This window comes from Ammospiza caudacuta, chromosome 4, assembly GCF_027887145.1.
Source record: "Ammospiza caudacuta isolate bAmmCau1 chromosome 4, bAmmCau1.pri, whole genome shotgun sequence".
NCBI classification, from domain to species: Eukaryota; Metazoa; Chordata; class Aves; order Passeriformes; family Passerellidae; genus Ammospiza; species Ammospiza caudacuta.
This window is the reverse complement of record NC_080596.1, coordinates 25809573-25824730: the sequence shown is the minus strand read 5'-3', so window position 1 is coordinate 25824730 and position 15158 is coordinate 25809573. Positions and strand designations below refer to the sequence as shown.

Below are 15158 nucleotides of genomic sequence, written 5' to 3'. Positions count from 1 at the left end.
TTTGAGGGGAAGGAAAGCTGAAGCATCCCTGTGGCTTTACTAATATTTTCAGCCAACACATTCTTAATCCATCGTCCCCTTGTTCCTTCTTCCATCCTGTGATGGATGTAGCAACCCACGGTCTGGCCTTCTGCTGACACTGACTTCTCATGTTCTGGGCAGCAGCGGCACGGCAGGACACGGGCAGGAAAACAGCTCCAGGAACAAACTGCAGAAACGAAGGTATTCCATGAGAATATTCCCAAGATTCCCGCCTCAGTTTGGTGGCCTCTAGGTCACAACTAAGGGCACTGCGGAAAGAAAGGTGTTCCATGATGCATAAATTCCATTCAAATACAGGATTCTGTCTGGTCATCGTCAACTTCCTCCTCTGAATCCTAACAGCACCTTCGAAGTGGGAAGAAGTTCGTTTCTTCTGATAAGAGGGCAATAAATTCTTTTTCTCTGAAAGATTTAGGTGTCCTGTGTCCTGTGGCTGCTATCTCGCTGTAAGTACTTTCTTTTTAAAAAGTATCCTACATAGCATAATTTCTATTTTAACATTTTTTATAACCTAAAACTATATTTACCACACTACTTAAGAAAATTAATACAGCATTACATTTCTACCACAACACATATAATATTCATTTTAATATTTGCAAAAGCCAATCACAAAATAGGCATTTTTCACATGTCAGAACACGGGCGATGACCCCACGGGGCCGTGCCACGGGGGAAGCCGCTCTAGGGGCGGGATGGTTCTGGCGGGCAGGGCCGATGTCACCGATGATGCCGAGCCGGGGGCGGTGCCGGCGCTCGGGGCAGCCCCGCCCGGCCCTGCGCAGCCACGCGGCGGTGCCGGCCCTTTGTTCCCGGGGGTCCGCGGCCGCCGGGAGGCGGCGGGAGCTGCGGCCAGCAGGATGCCATGGGGAACTGCTGGGCGCAGTGGTGCTGCGGGCTGTTCCTGCGGAGGGATGCCGGCCGCATCCAGCGCGGCGGAGGGTGAGCAGCATCCAGCGCCGCTGCCCCTTTCCCCTCCCCGGGGCGGGGAGGTGCCGGGTCCGCCGGCTCCGCCTTCCCCGTGGGGCACCGGGGGTGGCGGAGTGGGCAGGGATGCGGGGTCTGGGCTCCTTGGCGTGCCGGGGGCATGGATGGAGGCGCCGGGAGCCCGCCGGGCTCGGTGCGGTTTTTGTGCGGTCGGGGCTCATGCGCTTCCAGGGTCAGCGGCTCCTGAGCCCCGGTGTTTTTCCGGCAGGAGGTGCCCAGAGAGGGTTTTCAGGTCAGTTGTCAAAAGCCTTGCAGGCGGCCGTGCTGGTGGGAGCGATGGAAAAACACTCGGTTTTCTGCAATGTGATCTCGTCCTCGCCGTGAGTCAGAGGCTGAGCCGCTGCTGGGATAAATCAGGAGCAGAATGGTTCGGATGAACTCATGTCTGTTGCAGAATGGTTCCGAGGAATCCTTATCTCTTGGAAACGTGCGACAGCCTGTTTCATTCTGCCACAAGCAGTTCACGGAAAAGCACAGTGCAAACAGGGCTTTTCCCATATCCTGGCCGGCACTGGATACCTACCTATCACTTATTTTCGATGTGTTGGGGTAGAAATCGCTCTCAGCAGATATGCTGGGCATTTTACATGATGCAATCTCGTGGCCTCTTGCTTCACACCAGCTCTGGCAGGCGAGTCTCACCTTCCAGACGAGCTGCTTCTCAGAGGCAGGGGTGAAAAACCAGGGCAGTGCATGTAGAGGATACCTGCTTGTATTTTTAGTGCTCCGCCAGAGGAGATGGGAACACCTCCGATGCCTTGACAGCTGGCACTGAAGTAGCACTTTGTTGTGCTTTGAGAACGACAGGCAGTACTTGAAAGCTTCTTCCTGCACAACTTGAAAGCTTCTCCTTCCTGTGTGTTTTGCTGAGTCTCCTTCCACAGGCCAATACCCCTTTTTTCAGCAAATCTAGTGACAATTCTAGTGACAAAAAATTTAGTGCGAATCCCTGCATCTGTTAGTCCAATACCAGGCTGTCCTGGCCAGTGAAACAAATCTTCCTGCCTGCTGCTGTATTGTCTAGTTGTTCAGGTGTTGCACAATCTGCAGTGAAAGTCTGAGGCATATAAAATGTACAGAGGACTGCTGGCCTCTGTGCTTCAGATCAGATTTGTTTTCTGGGTGTGGTGGTGGTGGTAGTTTACAGAGTGGTGTCACAGTGCTGATGTTATTTTCCTTCCACTGAGCAGGGAATTCTATTAAAACCAAAACTGTAAAATGTGGTGCATTATAAAGTTTGCAAGTTAGATTGATATCACCTTGTCCATGTTTGGCTGTTTCTGGAACACCATAATGTAAAAATGTAGCTTATCAACTTAATGATTACTTTAATCACTCATATCCTCCCCCAACCCCAGCTTCTTTATTTTAAGATGCTCCAAGATTTGCCTGTAAGAGACAAACTCCTAATTAAACTACTAAGTATAGAGTTTTTAGTAAGTTTCAATATCCTGGAAGATCGTAAGTTGCGTAAACGTGTTCATAGGTTGCTGATTCTTCACTTGAAGTTTTGTGCAGGGGTGAAGCTGATGGGTCTTCTGTTAGTGTCCCTAATGACCTCAGGCTTCCATGGTTGCCTTGAAAGTGGCCTTTCCTCTCTGGTTTCCCAGCAGTGAATCCTCTGGTAAAGGTTCTTTAGTGGCAGGAAAGGTTGTGTGATAAGGAACCAGTGGGTAGAGCAACAAGTTGCCAGGGGAGACGCTCCCTGAAGTGGCTTCCAAAGAAAAATGAGATGGAGATGAAATCTGATACGGTTAAAATAATTCAGGCTTTGGCTGCTTGTTGCTTTTATTATTGTCACAGTGTTGGTGTTGGTTGCAAGTGCTGAAGGATCTTTTCATGCAAGTAGAGAAATCCCTGAGGCCCTGCTTAATTCCTTGTACCAGTCAGCACTTGCAACTGGAAACCCTGGTTTTGGAAACAGTTCGATGAAATGGATGTTGCACTGAAGAGTGTTTATGTTAGAATGTTCTTCTGGACCGTGGCCAAACCTCCTTGGCTAGGTAGAAATGTATTCAGGGAACTTAACACTGTGTCAGGGTTTGTAGAGGACAGGGCTAACTGTCCCCTGTAAAATAATTCAAATAAAATAGGAAGAATTCTGAATAAAAATCAGGGAAGAAACCAATTCCCTGTATAAAATTAGAGTGTGAATTTAATTTTTTATTTTAGTTTAAAAGTATTGCCTTGACCTCTTACTGGATATTTTTCCCTGAGGCTCAGCCTTCTGAATGTGCCAAGCTGTCAAAATAAAATGTATTGTTTAGCACTGATGAGGTGCAAGATACAGGAAAGAGTTAAGTGCCATGGTGAGCAACAGCATTTTCAGAAATTGCCTGGAACAATGTTTTTTTTCCAGGAAAAACATATTAAAGGGATTGCAGAACGTGCTAATAGTCTGTAAATGTCAAGTCCAGCATCCTGACAAGTGATTTCATCTCACAAGGGTTGTAGTTTTCCCCCCAGTTCTACAGAAGGCACTTCCATGCTTTTGCCTCTCCCTGCTGTAGTTAATAAGTCAGTGTGCTAAATACATGAAGACTTTGTTGTTATTTTATAGTTAACATATTTTAAAATCTATTTTACATTCTCAGTTTCATTTACCTTCTGCTGTGCATGGAAAAGTCTTTTGCAGTCTAACTGTAAACTTATTTTTCCAGATCCAAGTATTTTAGAACCTGTTCAACAGGAGAACACTTCACTATAGAGGTAAGCATTTACATTTTTAGCTATTTAAGAAAAAGTGGGAAAAGCTGAATCCTGGTAATGCCTTTAACACTTTCTGCAGTTTATGAACACTGAAATATTCTGGGATATTCCAGCCCAGATTTGGGTTACCTTATAGTTTGTGGTATTTGTAGTCCACAGAGGTCCTTTCCCAACCTCCAGATTTAAATCCTTTTTGCCAAGGGTAGTGTAAGGTTAACCAGGAATAACCTGGTTTACTTTCCCTGAGCGTTCTGGAAGTCCTAGGCCAGCCAGATTGCCCCCTTTACTGAGGATAACATTAATTATTGTAGGTAATGCTTGGGCTGTCCAGAAAGTTGTGTACAGAGGGGGAAATCTGTTGTGCTACAGAAGAGTGAGTTTGTGCAGCTTAGAATGCTTCTTTTTTAATTAGGACTCTTCTCCTGTTAGGAAGAGAATTGCTAAGAAGGTCCACCTCTAAAAATAAAATTCCTCTGAAAGTAGAGTTACAGTCCCACTGTTAGAACTGGAGTGGTGTTTTTACAAGACACATAAAATATACAATCATACTTACTGTATGAGTCTTTAGTGATTTGTTATATTGAGTTGTGAAAATGATTTATTTATTTTCCTCTGCAGTTTGAGAACCTGGTGGAAAGTGATGAGGTGAGTACCTGGGGCATTATGTGAAACCTGCTTGTACAAGCCTTAAAAATGGTTCCGACATCTGCATCTTCCTCCTGCTTTAAGCTGAGCAGTAGACTTAAATCACAGGGTTATTTTGTTTTTTTTTTAACTTTCTGTTTTCCTTGCACTAGGGGTATGAATTTAAGACTTTTGATAAAGATCTAAGAGATTGGTTTTGGGGAGTATGGGAAATAACCCATTAAGGAAGGGGGCACTATGGACTTTGGGAAGAAAGAAAAGAAAAGAAGAGGTGTGAGGAAAAAGAGTGTTTGGGGAGACTCAAAGGAGAATTTGCTGCTGGTATAACTCTTCTATAAAATTCAGCAAGTGCCCTCAGTCTGAGAACAAAAATGGACCTGAGTTGCTTTGCTAAGGGAAGTTCTGGAAGTGCTCTGTCTTTACAAAAAAACAGACTTTTTTATTTATTTTAACAGGGGGAGAGCCCAGGAAGCAGTCACAGGTAAGACTTTGAGACTGAGGACCTCTCCTTCCCTTTGCTGTCCCACTGGTAACACTAAACAAAACCGAGTAAGGAAGAAACAAGGGACAAAAACAAGTAAGGAAAAAAATAAGTGAGGTTAGGACTGCAGTGACAGTAATGGTTCTGTTCCAGTAGTTCTGTTAGCAGGGATGGTTCTGAAAATATGCTTTCTGTAAAGATATAAATTATAAATAATATAAATTGTGAGAGCAAGGAGAGACAGCAGTGTCCTGAACAAGCTGGAGCTTTCAGGAGGAGCAGGCCACAAGCAGAGCCTGTTGGATGTGCATTAAAGGACTGGTCAGGACAGACCACACAGATATGTCAAAGTGCAAATAAAGGGTTGTCATGCATGAATAATGGATGGAGCTTTTTTGTGTTTCCCCAGGCCTCTGACTGAGGAAGAAATTGCAGACCTGAAAGAGAGACACTACGACTCCATTGCTGAGAAGCAGAGGGTTGTTGACCTGAAGCTTCAGTCAGAGGTAAGTGGTCACAGTGAGAGTACAAATTTTTTTCCTCCAAAAATGTTAGGATCAGCCATGGACACCAGGAGATTGCACTCACATGGAGCAATTGGGTTTTGTTCAGCAGTTTGTATTTTTTAGCCTACAAGGTGCACAAATTCCTTCTTTTTAACAGTCTCTTAGCTGAAAAAATGGAATTAATAGGCTGGGTTTCTGACCAGGATCTCTTAAATTGAATCCTTTTTCAGTGCAAGACCAAATGGGGAATATTCTTAATTCAACTTTTCCTGTGTTGAATTTTCTCCACAACTTTCTTAAGGGAAAAAAACCCACATGATTTGTTATTCTGTTTTAGTGCTGCAGCAGTTAATGGAATATGAAGTGGAATACAATGTAGAGCTTGGATGAACTTTGATCTAAAGTGCCAGTGAACTGTGGAACTGAAAATCTTTAAATCTTTCGCTGTGCAGTCCATAGTAAAGTAGAAAAAAGCATTGCAGCATATTATTAGTTCACAAATAATAAATGTTTTCTCAGTAGTTACCTAAATTTCTTGGGCTGTTTGCTTGCGGGGAGGGAAGCTGTTAAACCCAGTTAATGCTTTAGCTGCAGTCAATTTTGTTTTGTTTTGCTTTTCTAGCTGCTTTTCTTTTGTTTTCTTGCACTTATGGCTTTAATAATAGGAAGATAGATAGGTTCTGCTTTTGTTAACCATTACTGTTTTGTTCATACACAGTTAGCCTTACAAGAGGAGAAGTTAAGACTAGAAGAGGAGGCTTTATATGCTGCACAACGTCAAGCAGCCAGGGCAGCAAAGCAGAAAAAGCTCTTGGAGGTGAGGGGAAAAAGACCCCAATATTTATGAGAGCCTCTGTCCTGTCCCTATGTATGCAGACTTCCCTGATACCCTTTCCATCTCAGGAGACCTGACAAGGAGGTGGCTTTGGCTTGCAAAGTAGAGAAAGAAGTACAAGATTTGGAAGTGCAGCTGGTTGGAGCAGCTGAAAATCACCATAATTGTTTGAAACAGTTTCTGTCACCGAGTAGAGATTTCGAATGAGCTATAATTTTAATCTATAATTAGCTTCACACTCTTCTTATATAATATGTAGAAGTTACTGATTTTAAATGTAAAAATGATCTGTGGTGTCTTTTGGGTAAAAAAAAACCTTGAAATTGAGCACATGTTTAATTTAGGCATCATTTAGATTTGTAAAATGTACTTTTTATATTTGTGCACTGTATTGCTCCTTATCTTTGTGTTCTGTATTGACCCTGCTCTGGAGTACTCATCTAATTTCTGTGTCACTAAGTATAGCTCTCCTTTCACATTTCATTCTCTCCCCTTGCCATTTGGTGTGGGAGGGTTAATTCTTTCTGACCTTTTTGCCTGCTTTTTTTTCCTTACCACTTATGATCTACAGAAAGCCAACAAAAGTAGATTTTTTTAAAATGGTGTTAACTGGTTTTTATAGAAGTTCTGTGCAAGAAATGCTGTATTTCTTGTCTCTCAGTATTTTTAATATGCATTTCTTGTAGTCAGGACCTAAGACAGAATGGGTTGTAGAGATTTTAATTTCCTCTTGGTGTAAAATTAGCACCACTTATCTCCTACTCAAACAGCCTCCTCAAAACCCATAAGGATTATAAGGATTTTAAGGAAGAGTTTTTGTCCAGATATGCATCGAGCACTTAGCCCTTCTGGATAAACTGGAAGCTATTTTGGAATGCATCACTCATCTCCCTGCTGGTTGTGGGCACAAATGGGAAAATGGCTTTTTCCTTGGAAGTGTGGCCTCTCTCAAAGCTCATTTGGCTTGCTGATGTTGCCCTGCTAAATGTCAGGGTCTGTAACAGCAGGGAATTTTAATGTGTGTGTGTCCAGGAAAAGGCAGTGCTGGATAGTGGGATGTGACCTGGCAAAACAGGGAGATAATCTAAATTGGGCATTATGTGGGTATAGGAATCCTGAAAGAAAACGGTTGTGTGTGTCAATAATTGATTTTGACAGATTTGTTGACTGTGTTGTGCCAAATTTCTGTCTGTTTCTTTCTCCGTTCTTGAATCTTTTCTCCTCTAACCACCACAAAGTGATATTTCTGCTTCCACTTTTTTTCTCTACACTCCCCATTTGCACATTTCCACTGGCAATTATTATAATTTAAACATCCAGGATGCAAAGTGTGCCAGAAAACAACCCCGCCATCATCCTCCTGGGACTGAAAAACACAAGATCCAGTGCAGTTACCTCCCCACACCCAAAGCAAAGAGCAGCTCTCAGATGAAGTTGACATTAGCAGAGTTATTAATACTTTTGGCCCTGCAAGGCAGCAAAGCTGTTATTAATATAGATGAAGCACTTAGTGCTGATGGAGACAGCCAGAGGAGATGGCAGCACTGCTTTGCACAGGGATGAAAGGATTTGTAGGAAATATTTATCTTTTAAATGGCAGGGTGGCTCTTCCTGGGCATGGAGCAAAAGAAATCCAGCATCACCCAGGTGTTAGTTGTGCACAGAAAACACTTTAAGAAGACAGCAGACAAGACAGGTGCAGTCCTGACTGAGGTTTCTAAAAACTGATGGGTTTTTTGGGGGGTGCATAAAATAGGGTAAAGTGTTGAGAGCTCTGTTTTGAATGTTCAGCTTTTTCAATTATTTGCTTCTCTTAATAGCAACGTAGGCAGCACAGGATAACACAGCAGAGAGCACATGCCGTTAACAATGGAGAGTTCCAGAGGTAAGAGAACAAACTTTATTCCTGATAACTCACAGTCCTCACTGTCTGTAGCCCTGTTCCTCATCTGGAAAGCTAGAGGGTATTTTGGGTTAATTCTGGTTGTTGCTGGAGTAATTAGACTGCTGCGTACAGTGCTACTCCCAGCTGCTAACAGATATTTACACACAAAATCAATTTTGTGGTTTATTTTAGAAAGGTGTTTATATGTAAAATTTCAGCTAACATAAAGTATTTTTATTGTTCAGGACCCTGTTTTTTTTTTTAAACACAATAGAAACACACTATTTAAATGGTTTATAGAGTCTGCCTGTTCCTTCATTAATATTCTTAATTTTATTTATTTATTTATTAAATATTTTATGTATTTATTTATTTTAAGTCTCTTTATTCCCACCTCCCATGTTTGATGGTGGTGGTGGGAAAAACAAGCTTTAAAAAAAGTGGAGAAATTTACACTGGAATGGTGTTTGATTGTAGAAAAAGTTCATGCACAGAAAGCAAGGGGGGCAGGAAGAATTTTGCTATGGAAGCACAGTTAGAATAGGAGCTGAGAAAACTGAGTAGGAACTGGCCAGATTTCAAAAACAAAGGACTGCAGGAGCAGGGTTTGAATTCATCACTTAAAAAAATGAACTGAAAATTAAGGAGATTTTATCTAAAGTGATGAAGGGGGAGGAGTTGTTTTGAGTTAATTAATTAATTTTTAACTGAAAATACTAATAAAAATTGAGCAGAAGCACAGGCTGGGAGAGGATGCGATGAACAGGAACAGAAAGACATTTTGCAGATGATTTTATAAATCATTTAGTTCAGTGTTTATATCCTTTGTAGCAGAGCTGGGGGCATGTGGATTAACATATTTTTGATGGCAGCCCTGGAGGTTTCTAAAGCTGTAAAAATTGTGTTCTTGCAGCTGTGTGGCAGAGGAGGACCTCGATCCTTTCCTGAGGAATACAAAATTCCAGTATGAAGCTTTCCGAAGCAGCAGTAAGTCTGCCTTTCCTTAGGCACATCTCTACATGTTGAGGGGCCCTGAGGGGCACAGAGTGCTGCTTCTTTTTCTAGATAAACACAGATTATTTCTAGTTTTATGTTTACACACACAAATACAAAATGTGCATAAATGTATCTGTAATTGAAACATCTGATAATTTTTTATCTGATAAATAAGAGATAGAGGTGAACATTTCTTGTAAAACCAGTTGAAGATGCAGATGTGTGTTTATAGCTTTTTTTTTAAATCATCCCTTGGCAATGTAATTAGAATTATATTAATGTTTAATTTTTTTCCTAATGACATGCAAGAGGTGAATTTGGCTGCCTGTACTAAAAAATTCCATCATACCAGTTTAGAGGACAACAATATGATAAGCTTGTATCTGTTAGTTTTGGTGACAGTACATGACACCCACTAAGGTGGAGGACTGATGGCTGTGTGAGTAGTTTAGTTTTTTGGGGAGGAGAGGCTTGATTTGTTTTTTTTTTTACAGGTCTTCATAAAGCTCAGCTTACAACTTATTAAATTTCTTTCTAGTTGTAATTAGGTAATATCCTAGTGATACTGACTATTAATAAGCTACTGATTACTCTTTGAACTGATGAAGTACCTTTTTCAGCATGCCTGAGGTTTAAATGGCCACAAAGCATGATGAAAGCTTAATTTAAAATTTTACTTTTGCATGTTTAACCTGAAATTCAAGTACATTTACAAATTAAAAATACATTATGGGTTGTTTTTTTTTTAAATAGGGCTTTCATCTGATGCCACAGTGCTGACACCCAACACAGAGAGCAGTTGTGACTTGATGACCAAAACCAAATCAGTGAGTGGGAATGATGACAGCACCTCCTTGGATTTAGAGTGGGAAGATGAAGAAGGTATTTATCCTGAATTTCAGCTTCATCCTGAACCCAAAAGTTAAAGATCTTGTCACTTTAAGCTGTGCTCATTGTAAATTTGTCATTTTCAAAAGGGAAGGTGATTTTAAACTTGTTTCTTATGGAGTTTCTGACAAGTTTGTAATGGTTAAACTGTAAATTATTTTTACTAAGACAAGTTCTTTATTTTTGATAAATGTGGAGATAACCCTACTAAATGAATTCATTTATTAGGATACTACAATAGATAAATGAATTAATTTTCCTGCATTTTGTGGAACTGACTTGTAAACTCCTGACAAAAGTAATGGTGAAGAAATGCTGCCCTCTTGTGAGCCAGGAGCAGAAGGAAGAGCTTGTTCTTCCTTTCAAAATGTGGTGGTTGGTCAGGAGTCTGACTTCAGTATTTTGGGAAAAACCCAAAATTATTATTATAATTATTATTATTACTGGCACTGTAACATTCACTGGGAACTTGGATCTGCATTCCAAGGAGTATAGCAATGATACAGCAGGAACATTGCTGCTGTTACAGGTGTTTTCTGCACACAATATTCTTCTTTTGTTTACTAAATCTGCAAAAACTCTTGGTTGAAAGTTTATCCAAAATGCTGAGACCTTGGCTATCAAAAGGCTCACCAAAAATAAGCAAGGGTTTGTTTTTTAGCCAATCTGATAGGTGATTAATGTCTGTAATAACTGATAAACCCAGTGAAATCTTAGATGTCTCTGAGCAGTGCTCAGAACCTTATTTTGTGTGGAATTAAACAAACTGAAGACCTTTTCTAGACCACTGAGTCTGTGTTTTCCTAGACTACCAGTATCTGTCCATATTCTACCTTCGTTTCTCCTGGCAGAAACATAAAAGTTAGGTGAAACTCAAGTGTTTCCTCTGTGTGTGTGTGTGTGTGTGTGTGTGTGTGTGTGTTGGGAAGGATGAAAGTTTGACAAGAAAGTCTCACAGATATGTATGCTTAGCAGAAAGACTTTTAAATGTTGAGTCTGATCAAGGAATAGAGATGGAAGCAAGTTTTGATATAGAAGAAAAGAATTGCTGAGCCAGTCTTGCTGGCTAACCAAGGAGGCAAAGGGGATGTTAGTTGGAAGGGGTTTTTATGGCTTAGAGCAAAGGATAAACCCACCTCAAACAAAAAGATGTTTTTACCAAGCAGAAAGATAACACAGGCAAACAAGTCAGAAAAGTTGCAAGTAGAAAAAAGGTCTTAGAATTTTCCACTGCAAGAAAACAGAAAAACAACTTGTAGCTTAAACTGTAATGTACTAACTTGTAGCGATTGCAGAATAGTAACATGAATATGGGAATTACAGGAGTTATGATAGGCTATAGATAGAAGTTAAGGTATAGATTGGTTCTACTTGTGAAAAACGCCAATCACTTGTTTTTAAAATTTTAGAAGTTTAATAGTAGTAAAATGGTTATAAAAATAGTAACACAATTAGAGTAATAACAATTTGAACAAATTGAATTAAGACAATATGAGACAATAAGAACAAAGAGTTACGGATGTCTGGGTGCCTTTTTTCTGGGCATCACGAGCTGAAAAAGGACACCCCTGAACAGAGGATTAACCCTTAAGAACAACAGGCCATTGCATATTCGTACACTTCATACATGATGCATAAATTCCATTCAAACACAGGATTCTGTCTGGTCATTGTCAACTTCTTCCTTCTAATCCTAACAGCGCCTCCAAGGCGGGAAGAAGTTCGTTTCTGCTGATAAGAAGGCAATAAATTCCCTTTCTCTGAAAGATTTAGGTGTCCTGTGGCTGCTATCTCGCTGCAAGTCCTTTCTGTTAAACAAAGCATCCTACATAGCATCGTTTCTATTTTAACAATTTTTATAACCTAAAACTATATTTAACACAGTACTTAAAAATTAATACAGCATTATTTTCTAACACAACACGTACAATATTCATTTTAATATTTGCGAAAAGGCAATCATAAAATACATGGGTTTTTCACATACTGCATTTAGATGCTCAGCAAAGAAAAGTATATAATGCATTGTAACCAAAACCAAAGGGTCTCCAGGGGCCTGCCTGCAGCTGGAGCTGACAGCTGTAGGCACAGCTCTGTCACCCACGACCCTGGACTGCTGTAAGCTCTTAGACAGAATAAACTGCATTTTAGAGAGCCCCTGGAGTCCCGCATCTCTCATTGAAGCTCTTCCAAAACGGCAGGCATGAACAGGATGATCCCGGTGCGGGAGCGCTCCCGGACGGAGGAGGACATCCTGCGGGCGGCGCTCAAGTTCAACAGCAGGAAGCCCGGGAGCCACCCGGCCTCGGCCTCCGACGACTCCAACGGGCTGGAGTGGGAGAACGACTTCGTCAGCGCCGCCGCCGCCCTGGACGACAACGGCAACTCCGAGTACGCCGGCTTCGTGAACCCCGTGCTGGAAGTGTCGGAGTGCGAGCGCCAGGACAGATAGTGCATCCCTGCGTGTCCCCAGTGCTGCTGCAAAGGGAACGGAACCCACGAGGCCACTCAGCTCTTTGTCACCTGCTCCCCTTTTCCTGACAGTCTGAATTCAGAACTAAGTGCAATTTTATCGTCTACCTTCTCCACTTTTGTGAAAACTGTTGTGGATATTTCTGGGTATCTGGATTTAATAGAAAATTATCTGCACTAAATTGGAGCTTCGTAGCTTTGACTTGTCTATATTTTAACTTGCCTTTTATTTTTTTTCTGGATGATGTTTCTATTGATTTTGTTTTAAAATTCATCGTTGGCCTAATATTTATCTCAGAAACAGTCCTCTATAATTTAATACAGTCCTCTTTAATACTTGAAGATAGAGAAATAATTTTTAAATATTTCTATTTCTGTGCTTTTTGACTTGCTCTTCAGCTATTTAGAGCTGCAAAACAAATTTGACACATGGCAAATTTGCAGATTTTCCCCTGTCTAGCTTGAAGCCTTCCTAGTCTTCTGTTGTCCTTTTTCCATTTATTTTATTTATTTAATTGCTTTATGCCAAGCACGGTTAACCTCAATGAACACAGTAAAACTCATCAGGTTAGGTAAGGTACTGCCTTGTATAATAATATGCCAGACTTAGTAAGCGTGTGCTAGATAGAAAAGAAAAACTAAAATATAAATTCTCTGTATGTGTCAATAAAATGGGAATTTATGTGTCAATAAAATGGGAATTTTAACCAGTGAAGAACTGGGAGGACCAAAGTCTTGTTTTCCCAGCCCCCCTGAACAGACCAACCTCTGTTACTACATGGTCCTTAAAATTCTTCAGTTGTGGAAAATTTATAATTGCACTGGACCAGAACAATTATGGAAAAGCAACATCCAGTGAGCAAACAGGGAGGGATGATGGCTCTGCTGCTGGCAGGGTGGGAAGAACAAGAACCTAAAAACTGAATTTTTACAACTGCATTTTGAAAAGAAAGAAGAAAAATTCATGTTTTAACAGTGTGTTAAAGTGCTGTGCCTTTCCTGTGCCTCTCAAGTGGATGGTTAATCCTGCCAGTACGGGCTGAAATCCAAGGAGGTGTTCAGTGACTGCACCGCTGCTGTCCTGTGCTGTGTGGTCTCCCCCAGTATTCCATGTCAATCTTACTTTTTAACAAAAGAGAACCTGCAAAGTTCTTGCAGGTCTCAAGCTTTCCCCAAAGTTTCAAAGTAAAGCCATTCTACTCTGCCATTATTTTGTGCAGCTGTCTCATTTTTCCAGGGGGAAAAGGGTGACAGGGTTTAACTTTGTTTTGGAGTAAAAATAACACATTGTGGTAAGTAAGAAACCTGCTCTGTCAATCATCAGAACTGAATTTGTTGGTGAAAGCTGTGTGAAAAATGTGGTTTAGCTCATCTGAAGCTATCTGGAATATTTGGGTGGTTACAGTGTGGATAAGGAACAGAAATCCTGCACACTGGGGTTAAATGTGTACAAGTAACACGAGAGAACAGATAAATCCTGTTGGTAACATTTCATCTCTTCAGTTGTAGCCACGTCACTGGAAATATTTTACTACTATTATTTACATTTGCAATACTTGTAATGAGCTTTAAAGACCTGTACACATCAAATGTATATTTGGGTTTGGCCTAGGCTGCTGCTGTGTGACTTCTCTTGGATATTTCTTTGTATAGTATATTCCTGTGGGAAGGAAGGCAACTTCCTCCACATGTAAATAACATGTTTTTTACCTGCTGAAACTGTCTCCTCCCCTTCCCTGGTCACTGCTCCTCCTGTCCAGGGAACATGAGGTGACCTCATCCTGACCATGCCTTGAGGAATTAGCTGACAGACCTGCCCTTGGGATGAACAAGAACTGAGGAAAAAGGAGGCTGACTCCAGCTTTTTCTGTGATGGGCATGTTCTGTAGCCATGGTTGATGATAACATTTGTAGAGCTCAGTGCACCACGCTGGGTGACTTTTGAAGTGATGCTCCATCTCTGTGGGTACTTGAGAAATGGAGGGATTCTACAAACAGCTCATGTGAAGCAGTTCCAGGGTACTGTAAAATGCCTATCTGTACAAATTCAAGAGTCATTAAAATTTTCAGCAAGTCTTACATTTGGCAGTGTGGTATCTGTTGCTGGGTTTGTGGCAGCCATGTCAGAGCTCTGCTGAATCCCACAGTGTCCCTTCTGGGGACCTGTTGCAGAAGACCTGGGGAATTTGGAGCATGGAGCCCTTCTCCTGTTGGATGTGAGCAGCTGTACCCACACCCTTTAAAGGCAAAATAACCTTCCTTGTGTAAATCACCTTCTTCTGGTCAGATAAATGTAATGATAGGAGACAATCCATTTTTTAATATGCATTTTACACGATTGATTTTTTCCTCAGGTAAACACAGCTGAGCAAGTGATTGTTGTTTGGAAACCACAGCCGGCTTCCAAGAGTGGAAAACATGGCAACAAAGTAATTTTGTCACAGAGGAGATGAACAGGCAAATCCTGCATAAGCCTGTGTTTGAGTTTCATTGCCTCTCCCATGTGACTTTCTCTCACTCGTGGTTGGTTGCCTTAATCCCAGCTGTTCCTCCCCTCAGTTATAATTATGGTTTTCTTGGAATGATTAATGCTGAAATGCATCCTAATATTCAGGGGTGATGAAGTGGGTAACTCCTATTGTTCCCCAGTGTGTCTTTCAAGCAAGCTAAAATCCTTGCCAAAATAAAAAAGCCAAACGCCAATGAAAAGCT

At 41.2% G+C, this 15158-nt stretch overlaps 1 protein-coding gene across 3 annotated transcripts; it reads left to right on the top strand.

Annotated features, from left to right (window-relative positions):
- Positions 1-819: 819 nt before the first annotated feature.
- AP1AR (adaptor related protein complex 1 associated regulatory protein) lies at positions 820-14993 on the top strand. Of its 3 annotated transcripts, none has more exons than XM_058803496.1 (10): positions 820-984; positions 3690-3738; positions 4357-4383; positions 4839-4864; positions 5274-5370; positions 6089-6187; positions 8026-8090; positions 9004-9077; positions 9840-9968; positions 12176-14993. In XM_058803496.1, exons 1-10 carry the CDS (start codon positions 908-910, stop codon positions 12424-12426), a joined length of 894 nt encoding a protein of 297 aa, XP_058659479.1. In that variant the 5' UTR covers positions 820-907; the 3' UTR covers positions 12427-14993. The 3 variants fall into 3 exon arrangements, with proteins under 3 accessions (XP_058659479.1, XP_058659480.1, XP_058659478.1); XM_058803495.1 differs by lacking the exon at positions 820-984 and adding an exon at positions 1100-1261; XM_058803497.1 differs by lacking the exon at positions 6089-6187.
- The last annotated feature ends 165 nt before the right edge of the window (positions 14994-15158 follow it).

Bases quoted from the DNA above. Each gene is read 5' to 3' on its own strand.
- AP1AR (XM_058803495.1), top strand. From the start codon at position 1,134: ATGGAGGCGCCGGGAGCCCGCCGGGCTCGGTGCGGTTTTTGTGCGGTC. The intron at 3,739-4,356 runs GTAAGCATTTAC...TTTCCTCTGCAG, and splicing joins GAGAACACTTCACTATAGAG to TTTGAGAACCTGGTGGAAAG. The intron at 4,384-4,838 runs GTGAGTACCTGG...TTATTTTAACAG, and splicing joins ACCTGGTGGAAAGTGATGAG to GGGGAGAGCCCAGGAAGCAG.